The sequence below is a fragment of the Scleropages formosus genome, chromosome 5, assembly GCF_900964775.1.
Source record: "Scleropages formosus chromosome 5, fSclFor1.1, whole genome shotgun sequence".
Lineage (NCBI taxonomy): Eukaryota > Metazoa > Chordata > Actinopteri > Osteoglossiformes > Osteoglossidae > Scleropages > Scleropages formosus.
In genome coordinates, this window is record NC_041810.1 from 680,479 (window position 1) to 695,682 (window position 15,204).

General features: G+C 42.1%; 1 protein-coding gene across 1 annotated transcript; it reads right to left on the bottom strand.

Annotated features, from left to right (window-relative positions):
* Positions 1–1,553: 1,553 nt before the first annotated feature.
* Positions 1,554–10,608, bottom strand: LOC108942536 (parathyroid hormone-related protein). The gene is made up of 5 exons (XM_018765951.1): positions 10,514–10,608; positions 10,281–10,361; positions 9,690–9,811; positions 3,824–4,300; positions 1,554–2,273 (listed from the first exon to the last, which is right to left on the bottom strand). The coding sequence occupies exons 3-4, from the start codon at positions 9,794–9,796 to the stop codon at positions 3,847–3,849; spliced, it is 561 nt and encodes a 186-aa protein (XP_018621467.1). The 5' UTR covers positions 9,797–9,811; positions 10,281–10,361; positions 10,514–10,608; the 3' UTR covers positions 1,554–2,273; positions 3,824–3,846.
* Positions 10,609–15,204: the final 4,596 nt, after the last annotated feature.

Sequence of the window (15,204 nt, forward strand, 5' to 3'; positions counted from 1 at the left end):
TGATTAAATGGCACATGGAAGCAATTTTTGCACAAGGGAAATTCTTTCCAGGCTCTTAATTGAAGGGGCTCCCATCCATAAAGGAAGGACATAGAACTGCTGTGTAAAGTGTCAGCAATTAACCCATCAGGAAAACTTTTTTACTGGCACAAAAAAATCATATTCATTGCTGAGAAACGCAGATACGAAATGGAAGACAGTTTCAAACTTAAGGGTGAAATTTACTCTGTTCATTCTTTGTTCCTTCTGCTGAAGTAATGGCAAAGTATTAATAGAATTTCAGAATAAAAAAGGAAAATATACAAATTAGAACTTGTTAATCTCTAGAGCTCAGATACCTTTTTAGAGGGCAGTTTGGAGATGCCTGCACACCGCTGGAAGAATTTCTGAGTTTTGAAATTGTGGCCAATATAAACCAAGTTGCTCAGATTGGGGTCAAAAATATACCGGGGTGAATTTCTGAATAAATCATACTCGTCTGATGTTTTACTTTTATATTTTGAATGTCAGTAATTGATTAGTCATGGGTGTGTTTCTGTGTAATAAAATTGTCCTCTTACAGATTTCTTTCACGCAAGTAAATTATCTTTGCGGAGCAATTTTCTGTCACAGTAGCAATTCAAACCCCAGTCTAATTAAAAAGTTCTATAAAATTTTTTCTGCCTCTGAAATGGAAGTGGATTAATAACTAGAGTTGATCTGTGTGGTCATTCAGTAACCCAATGTGTAACCTTCTATTCATAACATTTTTTTGGGTCTTTAAAAGTACTCATCACCATCAGTATTGTTATTTATATTGTTTTTCACTAGCTACCATATTATAGTTTTGACCAAAATTTTTAAACTGCCATTATAACATACATCCCCTATGATAAATAATACACACACACACACTTTCAGAACCGCTTGTCCCTTACGGGGTCACGGGGAACCGGAGCCTACCCGGCAACACAGGGCGTAAGGCCAGAGGGGGAAGGGGACACACCCAGGACAGGACGCCAGTCCGCCGCAAGGCACCCCAAGCGGGACTCGAACCCCAGACCCACCGGACAGCAGGACTGCAGTCCAACCCACTGCGCCACCGCACCCCCAAAACAACCTTCACTTGTTTTTTCTCGCTTTTGTCTTGTTCACTTCATAAATTCCACTGACTACCAAATTTTCCCCAGCAAAATAAAGCAAGAGATTCAGTTTTTTCCTCAAACATTTTTTGCTACTCTGGCAAAAGCTGAAGATTGCTGCTAGTAGTTACAGTCATAGTTGTGTATTTATGGTTTAAGCAGCTTTGAATTTGTCTCAGTAATACATTTTCACCATTTTCTGAAATATTAGTAGTGTCGTTTGCAGTATCAGTCTCAGTAAAGAAGACATAAATATAACGTGTGTTATTGCATTTAACTTAAGGAAGGTGAACTGATTTGAGACAGTGGTACGCATGTTTGAATCTCTGTGAAATATGAGTTCTATTTACTAGATTAAAAATAGACAAATGTCTCTTCACAGGTTATTAAGGAAATTGAAAAATAACATGGAAAGTGTAAGGATTTCTGCTAAATGTTTAATCATTTCAAAATAGGGTGTTCTCTCAGTGCAAGTGCTAAACAATATATAGTCGATGTGTCCAGTTTATGTACAGAGTGAACCCTGGCTTTTGCAGATGGATCCTAGAAACATGAAGAAACCGACTGAGGTATTGTACAGGTTGGAAGCACAACGTACACAGAGAAAATCCGGCGTGTCTTGGAGCAGAGCCTCGTGGAACTCGGGGGACACAGCGGAAAACAAGGAGAGCACAGAGTTTTGGAGGCTGGGAAATCAATCTGTCAAAATCGAGCTAGGGATATACAAGGTCAGAGTATCGGCGTTTTCTTCATCCAAATAAACCACAAAAAGAGAACATTTTATAAGGTCAGTTAACAAAATTACTTGATTCATATATTCATATATCTAAAGTGCAATATGTTACAAAAATATAGAAAGTCAGCAGCACCATCATACATTTACAAAATAAATACACCATTTAAAGAAAAATAAATTATGGCAAATCTGACATTTATAATTGGCGAAGTCCTAACAAAAAAGAAATATTCACAATAACCAAAAGCTCCACAGAGCGTTGCATGACATATTTTTTCATTATTATCATAATCACTATTCTGGTGCATTTAAATTATTTACAAACAATAAATATTTCCCCCCATTACCTTCCAAAAATCACTATTACAGAATACTGCAATGAGTCTATGGATCCCAATGAAATGTCTTTAGGTTATCTGTGAAAGAAAGAAAGGAAAAACAGGAAATTACTATAAATTTACAATATTAAGAGCTACATTTTTATATTCAGAATGTCGTTGCACATATGTTTGTTGGAATATAATTGGGGAACTAATACAATTAAGGAATTACAGTTCGATGTTTTAATGAGTTGATATAGGTGTAAATGAACTTTTTCTGAAGTGCTCCGATAATATAATTATTACTTTTTTAAAAATGTAAAGAATTAAACCGATAAAGGTAAATAATTAAAATGATGTTAAATTAAAAGAATAACTCTTTTGTGCTTTTTTATGGAAACTATGTCAAAAGTGAAGAAGCATATAAAAAATGAATAGTGGGAAAGGGCTGAGCCACAGCTTCTGGTCTGTTTCTGATCAGGGTGGTGTGTGCACAGCCACAGTACGAGGTGTGGTGTGTGAGGCTCATGTGACAGGGTAGATGTTTTGGCCCCTAACGCCCCTCAGCATGGGGGTCTAGGCCACATGTTTGCAATTATGCAAATGAGCCACGTTGCAGTAGATAAACAGCCACCCCTCCTACATCAAAGGGACAGCCCTTCTGATATGAAAACAGCGGACAGCAGGGCGGCACCGTGCATCCAGTGGCGCTCAAAGGGCAGCGTGACCATGAGACACTAACACCTCGCTGGTCTGGTGCCTGTTGCTTTATCGCCGTGGTAACTGAAAGTGGTCGTGTTTGGGTTTGTCTCTTTGGGTGCGTCCTGTATTTATGTTGTAATAACTTCTGCATCAACATCTGATCCTCCCGGTCTCCAGATGGATCTAAAATCATATCTGACTATGTACACAGTGTTCCATGTAACTTGAATCATAGGATTCACATGTGGAGAAAGAGAGAAGGGAAAGATGTGTACAAGTCCTGTATTATAATTTTACAATTAACCATTTAATATTCACACAGCACATATGCTGCTTTAATCCCTGTTTTTCACATATATTCTGTATACAGGTGGTCCTCAACATATGTGTGACTTACAAGCCCCTGGACTTATGATGGCCACGCCATCAACCTTATTATATTATTTTCAAGTCTTGGCATGTCCTGGTAATGTTAATAGCATAACATTGGCTACTCCTGCTGCAACAAGGCACCATATTTCTTATTGATCAGTCTATCAGCGACTGTTTTTTTTTTTTCCCCACAAAAACCTTAAATTTACAAACATTTTGTTTGTGATTCCATTCAAGTTATTTTTTTCCAATGGCAAGACGGTGTATTATGGTGATGCAGAAAAGAAAAAGGAAACGGATTTAAAAATGAAAGTGAAAATTATTTTGCAGCATGAAAATATATTTATAAAACTACTGTGTTTATATTCAAAGTCAACTTGCAATGAGATTGTTAGAACAGAAGCCCATCATAAGTCATGGACCACCTGTACTATGATAGAAGCATTTTGCCTGACCTTTGGCTTTCTCTATTTCACGGTTGGGACCAAACACGACACAGAATATGATCATGAATGAATGGTAAGGCCCAGTGGATGCGTTGGCTCTGGGTGACAGCGGTTTACCGTGTTTACCTGTGTCAGAGACTGACGGAGTCTTAGTGGAGCTGTGCCAGCAGGCCGAAGAATGGCTGCCGCTGCAGGAGGAAGCTGCTTCTGGCCCTTGGCCCTGGCAGTGAGCGAGCCCTCCGCCTCTTCTTCTCGCTCTCCCGGCGCTTCCCAGTACGGCCCTTCTTCTTCTTTTTACTGGCCGCCTTCAGCGACTGGTCCTTATAAGTCTGTGACTTGTTGGTCTCCTGGGGCAGGTGGGTGCCTTCTTCATCCAGGCGGAACCCAACGGGGTAGTTCTTGGTGCTTCCAGCAGGTTTGGGGAGGACCCCGCTGATAACGGCCACACCCCCGCCTGCCGCCCCACCCGCTCGGTCTGGCAATTCTCGCACCTCTGCCGTGTGCACCTCATCCAGCAGCTCCTGGAGCCACATGCGCCTCTTGAAGTCCTGCAGCGTGCGGCCCTTGTCATGCATCAGCTGGGCATGGGTCACGGAGCGCCTCCTGCAGAAGGAAGCAAGGCTCGACGTCACACATGGGAGCACAGGTATCTGTGTTTCACAAACTGGTCGAAATTGTGAACTAATTCTAACAAGCTGCATAACTGCTGTGGGGTCAGTAGGTGGCGCAGTGGTTAGAGCTGCATCTTCCTGTCGAAGGACCCTGGTTCAAATCACGCCTCCTGCTGTAGTACCTTTGATCAAGGTACTTACCCGGAACTGATACAGTAAAACTACCCAGCTGCGTAAGTGAGTAAATCAGTGTGAGCAGCTTAAGACTGATGCTGCTTTGTGCAAAAGACTCAGATAAATGAAGTAATAAGTAAATAAATAAAAAAAAAAAATCCATGGCTTTGCCAGACATGGAGGCCAAGGCCATGTATGTCAGTATCCCCCTGGGAACTAAACTGTTTTAGTGCTTTCCAGATTTTTTTGAGGTCTAACAGTTGGAGCCGAGGTCCAACCCAACACGAAGCTGCAATGCGGTGTTATATAACCTGGGAACGGCTCAGCGATCTAACCCACCCACATCCCGACTCTCACCCCATGGCAGTTAAGGACCCCCGGTGAGGGACGCGGTGACTGTCAGCCCCCGCCGAATCACGCCAAGTGGCCCGCCTTCAATGTGGTATTACTTAGAGCAATCAAGGCCTGTGAAAACTTGGCCGGCCTCCACTGACAATTTGATATTTTATTTACCTTAAATCCGGAGAGTTCCCGCTCCTCATACCTAAGTAAAATAAATGCAGGGCGAGTTGTAGCACCCGGCGCGAGGGAGCTGGCACGTCCCGCACGCAGCGGTGCTCTTTGCAGCACAGTCGCGTGTTTGTGCAGCAGCGGCATGTTTTCGTGTTCTGCTCCTGCACAAGGTTGGCGTCCATGGAAGAACATTCAGAAGAGTGTATGTAAAGGTCCACTTAGAGCACTGACACTTAAACTGTCGGCCCACATCTCATTACCGCGTTTCTCGCTTGAGGCAATTTCGGTCTGCTCATTAAATGCGCGCATTGCAGGACTTCATTTAATTCACTGGGGTTTAACACTGACCATATGTATGTAAATATACATGTACGTATAATTTTACAGCTAAATGTATATTATGTGTTACAGAAAGAGACATTAGGAGCCATTAAACCAAATTACAAATTTTTCTCCAAACATTGAAAGCGTCCGAAATAATTCTTGCTTAATATTTCTGCTGTGAGTCGGTCTACACGAGCTGTATTTATCTGTCCTTATTTCTAAAATTGATTAAAAGTTTATAGGTGTTTTAAAACTGCAGGCTCCAGGGTTGTCTTCAGTTGTAACCACCAAGGCTGCGGTTATGGAACACGCTCTGCAAATGTCTTGAAACAATTACCTTTTTTCACAGGGTTTCAGGATGCCAGGGTAAATAAAAATGTAACATTATTTCACAGTATTCCCCTCGACATTTTGTTGAATCATGCTGTTCTATGGTTCAGCTCCACGGATTTTTTTTTTTCCCCTCTTTTTTGCATATCATGGGTGATGAACCTTGAAAAAGAAGCAGTCACTTTTTTTTGTACAGTTACCTGTAGGTGGCAGTATATGTAGCACTTTTTTCTTATTTTGACACTTGGCTCATGTCTTTATCCGAAAGAATTTACATTATGTACATTATATACATTATGGTTTAAAACCCAGATGGATATTTTATCATCAATGTGCGTTAAGCATATTTCTCAAGGACACAAGAGTTCTAATCCTGAAAACCCTGTTTTGACTCTTAATGTATGTAAATAATAATAATGTGATAATGTCTGCACAGCTTTTGTTTCTTTTCTATTTCTTATTTCCTGTTATATATTTTTATATACTTGTCTACATGTGACATTTATTTACTTTCAGTGTGATTGCACTCTGTCACCCTTTTTCTGTATATATACCTTTTGCAGTTTCTTTTCTGATTGTTGAAGTTATCTAATCTAATCTAAATGAGTGGCTCTCCTAACATAACAAGCAAGACAAAAAGAGATAAAAAATCACTTTAAAACTTCGCTCTTAGCCAAAGTATATTGTATGACAACTATAATGACCTGGGGAATGCCAGCAAAATACACTGGTGGTGTTGCAAAACCTTGGATTGCGATCATTGACATCTATTTATCTCATACTTTTATCCCAAGTGGCTTACAGTGTTAAGCTATTTACCCTTATTTACTCATTTCTACAGCTGGGTAATTTTTACCTAATCAATTCAGGATAAGCATGGCGCAGGGTGGCATTTGGGTCCTTTTATCCAAAGGTGGGGACTTTATTCACTGCGCCACCTGCAGCCTGCATGGACTCGAGTCTTTGGACCCCTTCGGTGCCAGACTAGAGAAGAGGCCATGGGGGTTCATGTCTGTTGGAATAGCCCTGCTCTGTAAACATCTCCTGGTAAACTGAGACGCTTTGACCCCTCCGGTCTGGTGTCGCAGGGCTGTCAGGGGAGCTGACGGAGCACCATGTGTCTATTTGGCCCACATGCACTACACTGCTCTCCCTCCATGTCTACCTGGGAACAGGGATCCCATCACGTGCTGCTCTTCTGATAACCCTTTTTTAGTGGACTCGAACCGAAGCGCAGCTGCAGCCAAATTAATCCCCTTGTTGCTTTCAGTGAAGACGCGACAGACGGAGGGTTCATTTCTCCATCTTGCACGAAGGACCACATCAGCCAGCCCTTCGCCTTAGCTTATGAAAGTAATACGGCAATACATCCTCCTCCGAGATGATTTATAATTGCGAGAATTCTTCCTTGCTCCAGTAATGTAAAATTTATATGTAAGGTGCCCTCTCGCCAAAGAATGTTGAGATGAGTTTTCCTTCCTTTGGAAAATAACAGTTTCCATACAAATGTCTGCTGAAAAACTCGTAATTTTCGGATGCCTCTTCTGTTGAAAAGGAAAAACCCTTAAGCTTGTCACTTTTCACTAGTTTCACTGTCACAGAATAAAAAAGACCTGGTCAAAGATTAAATGAATTATTCCTGCAAAGTTTACTACAGATTTATTGTTATTATATAAATATTATTCATACAGCAAGACTTCTTTTTTACAGTGATTTCAAATATGTAATTAAAAAGTAAAGGGGATTTTAAGAAATGTGTGTCGCTTAACATTGTAAGTCGCTTCCAAGGAAAGCCGTCAGTTAAAAAAATAAATCTAAATGTGTTCCTTTGTCCTGTGAGCATCGTGAAGGCTTGTCCTAACGTCGTCTCGGGGCCCACGGTTAACTATTGATCTTAATTTTTACCCGTGATTTACTGTGGGACTGCACACAGTACTGTTGCACTTGCTGCGAAATGATAAAGCAGCACGCAGCTGGAACCGAGGGCCCGGGGGCGTGTGGCGCTTGCGTCTGTGTGTTATCTCACAGGTGAAGGTGCGGAGCTAGTGTCAGTCAGTCCCTCTGTGGAACATTCCAGGTGATTGTTAGCAATGACTGAGGGACACAAGTGAGTCTAGCTTGTCATTTTTCAGTGGCTCCGGCAGGCCATCTATGGCATTATTTTGAACACCTGTAATGATGTACATGTCCGTTCTAGGAGAACAAGCAATTTAAGAAAAAGAAACTCCGGAATGCCTGTTCTAACTGTGTAAAAGGAACATGATCAGACTGATCAAATAAAAATGGTACAATTTTGTTATATATTTGCTATTTATTTAAATAATTCCTTTAATAATAATTGTATTAAGTTCTTGTCAAATTTTTTGTGTATTATACATAGAACTGTGTTGCAAGTATTTATGTGTTTATTACAACACATGCGAAAAATCATATTTGATTTATGCATGTAACGGCTCTGTTTATACACCTCTGGGTGTTTCCCTGAATGCGATGAAGAGCCGGTGCGTTTTGCATTAAATAAAGTTCGTTTCACATGGGAGGTGGCACAAGCCCAGTACAAAAGCTTTATTTGGTTTCCCTGCAGCTAATTGTTTCTCCGAGCTTGTTAAAAAGAAAAAGAAAAAAAAAAAAAAGTAGTGCTCTGTAGTCGCCGTAATTGTAACTCTATTCTTTTCAAACCACTTTACCAAACTTGGCGCAAATTCAGGCATCATAATCGTAATACTGTGTGGCAGCAAAGCCAACTGTATGTGCTATTTGTAATAACCTTTAGCCGTAATGGATTAACGTCTGCTAAGGAGAATGTGAAATAAAATAGAAGAGAGGGATCGAGCACCCCCCCCCCCCACCCCTCCGTTCAGGTCATCTCAGGTTGACCGCCCACTGCACGCTTTCCCCTGGCCTGCTCACACCCCCAGAAGGTGACCCTTGGGCTGGACTGCTGTCGACAGCACGTCTAGAGAATTTATTACTCGCCTGTGCACTGCGTAAATAGCGAAAAAAAGTTTGGGTGGCATCTGCTCCATATCCATTCCCTCTACATACCAAATCATAAAAGGCCAATTGCGTCGAATTAATGTGATTCAGGACTTTCCATTTGTTTCAGCTCAAACAGCTTCTCCGAAGGCTTGTTCCTCAAGATCAGGAAAACTTTTAACTGCTGCAACAAAATACGTTTTAAAAGTGACTAAACCTTGATGGGATTTTATAGATTTGGTTTTGCCGTTCTATTTAAAAGGAGGGATGTAAAAACTGGCAAAATAAGTGTTGGAGTATTACAGAGGCTCCTGTTGGGGGGAACATGAGCTGCATCTCTGCATGTTTGCATGTCTCTGAAAAAGGTCTCAGAGGAGAGGAGCAAACACGAGAAATGTTCACAAGAGCCACAGGCCGCACTGTGGGCATGCGCTTCAGGGGAGGCTTTGCAGGGGGTCCCTGCTCCCAGACGCATTTTTGTTGTGAGATTTCATTTTGCTGGCTCAGCAGCCCTGCCGTAGCCCGGTCTGCTGGAGGTGCCAGCGACCGTGTGCGCTCCCCGCTAACGCTGTGCAACAGGGCGGCAGGCCCGGGATTACTGCGAGCTGCTGCTTTTTCGAAGCCGAGCGCCAGACCTGTTTCCACACCGTCCCGAGTTTCATGCCGGACGCCCCAGGACTGGACACAGTGGAAAAAAGTACGCAAACCTGGTACTCTACCGCGCTTTGCCTTGAGAGAAAGCACCTGACCGGCACTTTATTACCAGGAATATTAAAAGCCATTTCTTTCTTCTTGAAATAAAATTCATGATTGCATTTGTCAAAATAATTAGCATTATAGATTAGTACTATTAATATTATAGCAATAGCATTGTTGGAATTATTGATGGAATTTCACTGGATTGCATTATTATTGTAATAAATACACTTTATACTGATGTTGATGATTTCGATATTATTTAGCAATTTGTAGGTGCTTTACTATTTGAATAAAAATCCAGAGAGAGTGGAGTATGTGTGAATGCGCATGGGTAGACAAAGTGTGTGTGAAGGAGATGCACTTACATGCGGTTAGTGAGCGCATCAATGGGTCGGCCGTAATAGGGCACAGGGGAGCAGAGCAGAAACACGGCGAAACTCCACTGCTGAAGCAGTCTTCTCGAACAAAACATCCTGTGCCTGGTCTCCTGTGGAGAAGAAACAAAGTCCTGCTGTATGTATGCATCACACGATGTTTGTGTCGCTCCTTGTACAAGAAAATGCAAAAAAAATCTATTATTGATAAATCTTTAAAAAAAAATACTGGAACTAAAAACGTACGAAACTGGCAGGGTCTCACTATGCTAAATGTATATATATTTTTTTATCTGTAGTGCTTTTAGTATTGCATTACAGATTGCTTTGCTTTAAACAGTGATACATGATGTCCAGGAATTTGTTGACTTTTTCTTGCAATTGTATGGGAATAATTCTCAGTAGAGCACAAGTATTTATTAAAAGCACAAAAAACTGCATTGTTACTTCACTAAACGTGTTTTCCTGGGGAAAAATCGGGAACGTCAGCGCTTGTTAAACATATTCGAGTGCAGAAGGTTTCCAAAATTGTGTCCCCGATAAGAAGTGAAGCAAACGAGAGGAAACACAGCGAGAACTTACTTTCCAAATAGTGAGTCCAGCAAGTTGGGTCACTTGTTCCTTCAGTTTCCCAAACAGAAAGATCTTCACACAGTTTCCAGGCTGCAATGAGACACAAACACAAGCCTCAGTCCTGATGATTAAATCCCTGTGAAAATAAGCTGAGATTACATGTGGAGCTGTGGAGGAGGGGGGGGAAGGCTTTCAAATGAAGTCCACTGTTGTATTTGCTCTATCTCCAGATGTTGCCTTACTTTTATCAAAGGTCCCAGTTTGAGGCAAGAACGGAAAGTCAAAAAAAAGTGACGAGCACTCCAGTTTTAGTGCTGCTGAGGTCTCTTCTAGTTGTTCTAGGTGAAGAGGGGCTGGCAGCTGGACGGGACGACCGCAGGCAACAGCAGCTGGGGTGGGAGTGCCGGGGGAGCACGCAGCATGCTGTCTGTGTGCTCCACTGCTGGGAACTTCAGAAGAATAAGGCTGCAGTCGGCCCTGCCTGGGGAGTCTGTTCGCCCGCCCGCCCGCCTGCCCACCCGCCCGCCCGCTTGCCAGCAATGCACAGGCAGGAAGGGGGCGCCAGTGTTGCACACTGCCATGAGCCTTCCAGCAGCAGGGTGGAACAGGCAAGTGTGTGTGTGTGTGTGTCTGTGTGTGTGTGTGAGAGAGAGAGAGAGCGAGAGAGATGGGAGGAGTGTGGCAGTATTCCACCTAGATGCATGTTTTTTTTTACACCCCCACCCAAATAATTATCCCCACTCCCCTGGATATGCTTGAATGAAATTTTCAACATTGTTAACAGTCCAAAGAGGCAAATGAAAAGATGAGAAAATGGGGGGGTGGTTTAACTAAATTATGAAAATTCGCTGCTTTAGTTATTCTTTTCGAGGTTACCAACAGCTGAGTAGTTGCGGTGCCAGGCAAAGCTAAGAGTCTGTTCCTCCTGGGGCTTGAACCTGCATCCTTTAGACCATCGTTTGCACATAAGCAGTAAGAGAAAGCATAGTTGCGAGACATACATGCCTTTATTTTAACTGAACTGTCCCGTAGAGAGTGCTTTTTGGTGATTTGAAATTTATTTTCTTTCAATTCAGCAAAAGTGTTCTCTGAGAAAGGAGAAATGCAAAAATCTATAATGGCATAACACACAAGTCTGCTGTATAACTATACATTTATTCAGTTTAGAGTGTGAGATCCACAAAATGTTTCTGCCAAATAAAGTAATTAAGTGTCATACTGAATATTACCACATGCACAGTCATTCTTTAAATGTTTTTGTAGATTTTGTCATCACCTTACGGCATTACCAGAGAACACACGTTGTAGATACATCTGACAGTTATATTTGTGAAGCCCATTATAAAGATTGTATTGTTGAAATCGAAGATCAGAAGAGTGAAAAGTTTCTGTTTTGCTCTTTCTCTGCATTGCTGATTTTGCCTTCTGCTTTTGCAGAAGAGTTCATTCAAATTCCCTGAAGATGACCTCGGACGTGTTAAGCAATTAAGAGAATTTTATAACTGTCCTCCGTTGACTCATGTAAACAACTGAGTCATAGAGGGGCTGTTAGTCTCAAAATCAGTGCAAGTATCCTGTAACCTTGTTATTTAGCACACACGTCTTTGACAAAGGATCCTGTTCAGCAACAGAAACTTCTTTAGCCAAGAGCACTGAACTAATCCCACTTCTGCCACCAGTCCAATTTCCCAGTTAACTACAAAATGATGCACAGTAACAAACAGAGAACACGAAATTGCTGTTAAGGGGCAGAAGTGCTCATCTCTTAAATATTAGATTTTACAGAATAGCGCATCTCCAACACTCTGAAATGTTTTGCGATTCAACGTGTTGGTAGTTACCTTGTGTACTACTGGAACATTCGGCATACAAAACAAACATTTTCCAGCTAATTTGACTTGCAGCTCTTGCCACTGGAACGTGTTCATAGGAAACATTCCTTTCTCATCTGAAATCTTGCCTGGGGAGACACCTAAGAGCTCCACCAAGGCTTTGGCCAACAACCAGTGAGCCTTACTCAGCAGAATTTCCCCCAGGGACTGACTGGATTTTACCACACTGAGTGTATGTTCTCCAGGGTGAGGTGTGTTTTGCCGAGGCCGGTCCAGTCTTCCGCCCTACAGATAGACAGGTTTGTTGACATCACATTTCCTGTCTGTCAGTGGACGATGGGCAGGAATCCATTTTCCCACGGTGTTTGTCTGACTTCCAGACTTACTTTTAAGGAGCGGAATGTTTTTGGCACGCCAGGTCTTTGAGGTCACCTGAGTAAGATTTACATTTGCCTATGGGATGAGAGATCAGTTGAATAATACGGAAAATTTTGAGATCAGAAATTTGATTATCGTTTCATTCGGCTTGACTCTATTTACTAATGTGCCCCACCTTCCATCAGCTTACCCTTGGAGGGCTGCTAAGACACCGGTGAAAGGAATAGCGGAAAATAGCGGAAAATGCTTCGGATTAGCCTGCCAGATCTTCCCTATGGATTGCCTTTTAAGCTCTGGAAACAGGCAGTGTTTCAAAATGTCACCAAAGCCCTAAATTAAAACATGACTAATTTGCCAATGGAGAAAAGCCCACTGGATGCGAAAGGCAGGAGTCGGCACTTGTGTTGAAGCGATTCCCAGCAGAGTCCTGGTAGGACTGCAAGAATGATCTTACTCATTCAGTCAGATACAACTGACAAATATCCAAAACTCAGAATTTAAAAAAAAATTGCTGATGTAGCATCACATGTACAGGGTGAAATTGGTCGGATTTGGTCGCTTAATTGATCTGATGTGATTAAAGAACCATTTCTCATGTTAAAATTTAATTTTCCAAAATTTTGTAGATGCTCACTTTCAAATAAACTCTAAAAGAGGTGATCATCCCACAGTTAAACAAAATATCTCATTTACAGGGGCACACAACACAACTTCTTCATAACACCGGCACTTTCATACTATTATACTTCAACATTTGACATACAAATACACACACACACACACACACACATTTTCAGAACCGCTTGTCCCTTACGGGGTCACGGGGAACCGGAGCCTACCCGGTAACACAGGGCGTAAGGCCGGAGGGGGAAGGGGACACACCCAGGACGGGACGCCAGTCCGCCGCAAGGCACCCCGAGCGGGACTTGAACCCCAGACCCACCGGAGAGCAGGACTGCGGTCCAACCCACTGCACCACCGCACCCCCTCGACATACAAATAGTGATATTGAATTAATACTGTACTACAACACTTGTAAATTCAGTAATAGGAAGCTTATACAATACTAACATTTTTAATTGAACCTGGAATGTGATGCAGTCTTTTGAACTAAGCAAATTACTCATAACAGTCAACATTATAACATTTTCTCCCAGGAAACAAGATTTTTCTGCCCTATTTTTGTACCTTTCCATATTCCTGTTTCTATTTTATTTTATGATGTTTAATTGATTGATTGATGGTTGATGTTTCCTTACAGTGAATCTGCTTTATCCTGGTACAGCGAAAAACACGTAAGGGAATTCCTGGAAAGGGACAATATCAAATTTTACAACAAAATGTTTTAATTTTTTAAGATGAAATTAGTAAGTATAAAATATGTAATTAAACTCAACAGAACAGATTTTAAAATGTCATCCATCACTAATTTAAAACACAAAACACTCATTGTAAATCATGATTCATTCTACATTTTTTGCCCTGATAGGGATAGGTGGTGTTGTTTTCTGAAGGATGAACTCACTGACATGAGAATAAAGAGAACCTCTTCCGTTCTCCTGAGACTTGAATGTCTCAGTTAATCTTTGCTTGTATATAAAAGGGCCCAAGTGTTTTAATAAAGACTGCCTTGAAAGAAAAGCGCGGTGGTATTTACCCAGTGGGTGGCGGATTACTTTCCAAAGGGCTCCCTGTTTTACAAGCTGCTTGGTCCGTAAGGGTCTCCGTTTGACGCGTGGCCCCCAAAGTCCTTTATGACAACGGTGGGAGTGAGACCCTTCCCACTCGCCACTCTCGCCGCTGCACTTTCCAGCTGCTTTGCCCTCACGTAATGCAGTGCTTTCATATTCAGTAGGAAAAAAGCACCTCATATGATTCCATTCTGCAAAGTCTACTCTACCTGCATATAAACAGGTAAAAAAAACAACTTTTCCTGGCAGCCAGTATGTAAAGACTGAGCCAGGAAAGCTGTTTTTGATTCCTAGAAAATTGCGGAGTTCTGGCAGAATGTAGAGCATGTGCACGCGTGCACACACACACACACACACACACACACACAATGTTCGCTTTTAATCTTAATGGTTTTTTTGTTTGCCCCAAAAGCGATCCCCTACACAAAGGCTCATACTGTTGCGCTCCTGCCCCTGCTTCCCCTCTTCCTCCTTCTCCACCCTGCTTGATATGGACAGTGCTACAGCACCTGGATTTCAGAGGTCTGAGAAGATACCCATGACATGTGACACTTACAGGTGGTGTAAGTGTGTTTCTGCTGAAGATGACAGGGGGTGTCTATCAGAAGTCTCAGTGACCACCCAGGAGATTCCTGTGGTAGTGTCCAGCTTTTGACTGAACGGAAGTGTGCCAAGGTGAGCTCACTTTATTGCCATGGGCTCAAGGACATGTTCAAGAAGCTATCTGCGCAAAACTTTCCAAGCTAACTAGTAGAAGTGATGTCCATGATCAGCAAAGTGCAGCACTCCTGCCTGGAGAATAAGCTGGTGGTTGGTACCCAAACATAAGCAGGTCAATTCTAGTGAGTGACCTATGATCCATACAACACTGGAGCAAGAGCAAGGAAGCCCTTCTGATTCCGCTCAGTGTACCACCTGAACAACATCAAGACAACTTCCTTGACCGACGGTCAGTGCAAAGAGATCAGAGTAAGTTGAAAAGTTTTGAGGTTGACTGTGGGGGAGGCAAGATCAAAGCCTTGTGCCTGTAAC

Coding starts and splice junctions, on each gene's coding strand:
- LOC108942536 (XM_018765951.1), bottom strand. CDS start 9,796: ATGTTTTGTTCGAGAAGACTGCTTCAGCAGTGGAGTTTCGCCGTGTTT. Junction 4,301..9,689: donor GATGCGCTCACTAACCGCAT/GTAAGTGCATCT, acceptor TTCCTTCTGCAG/GAGGCGCTCCGTGACCCATG.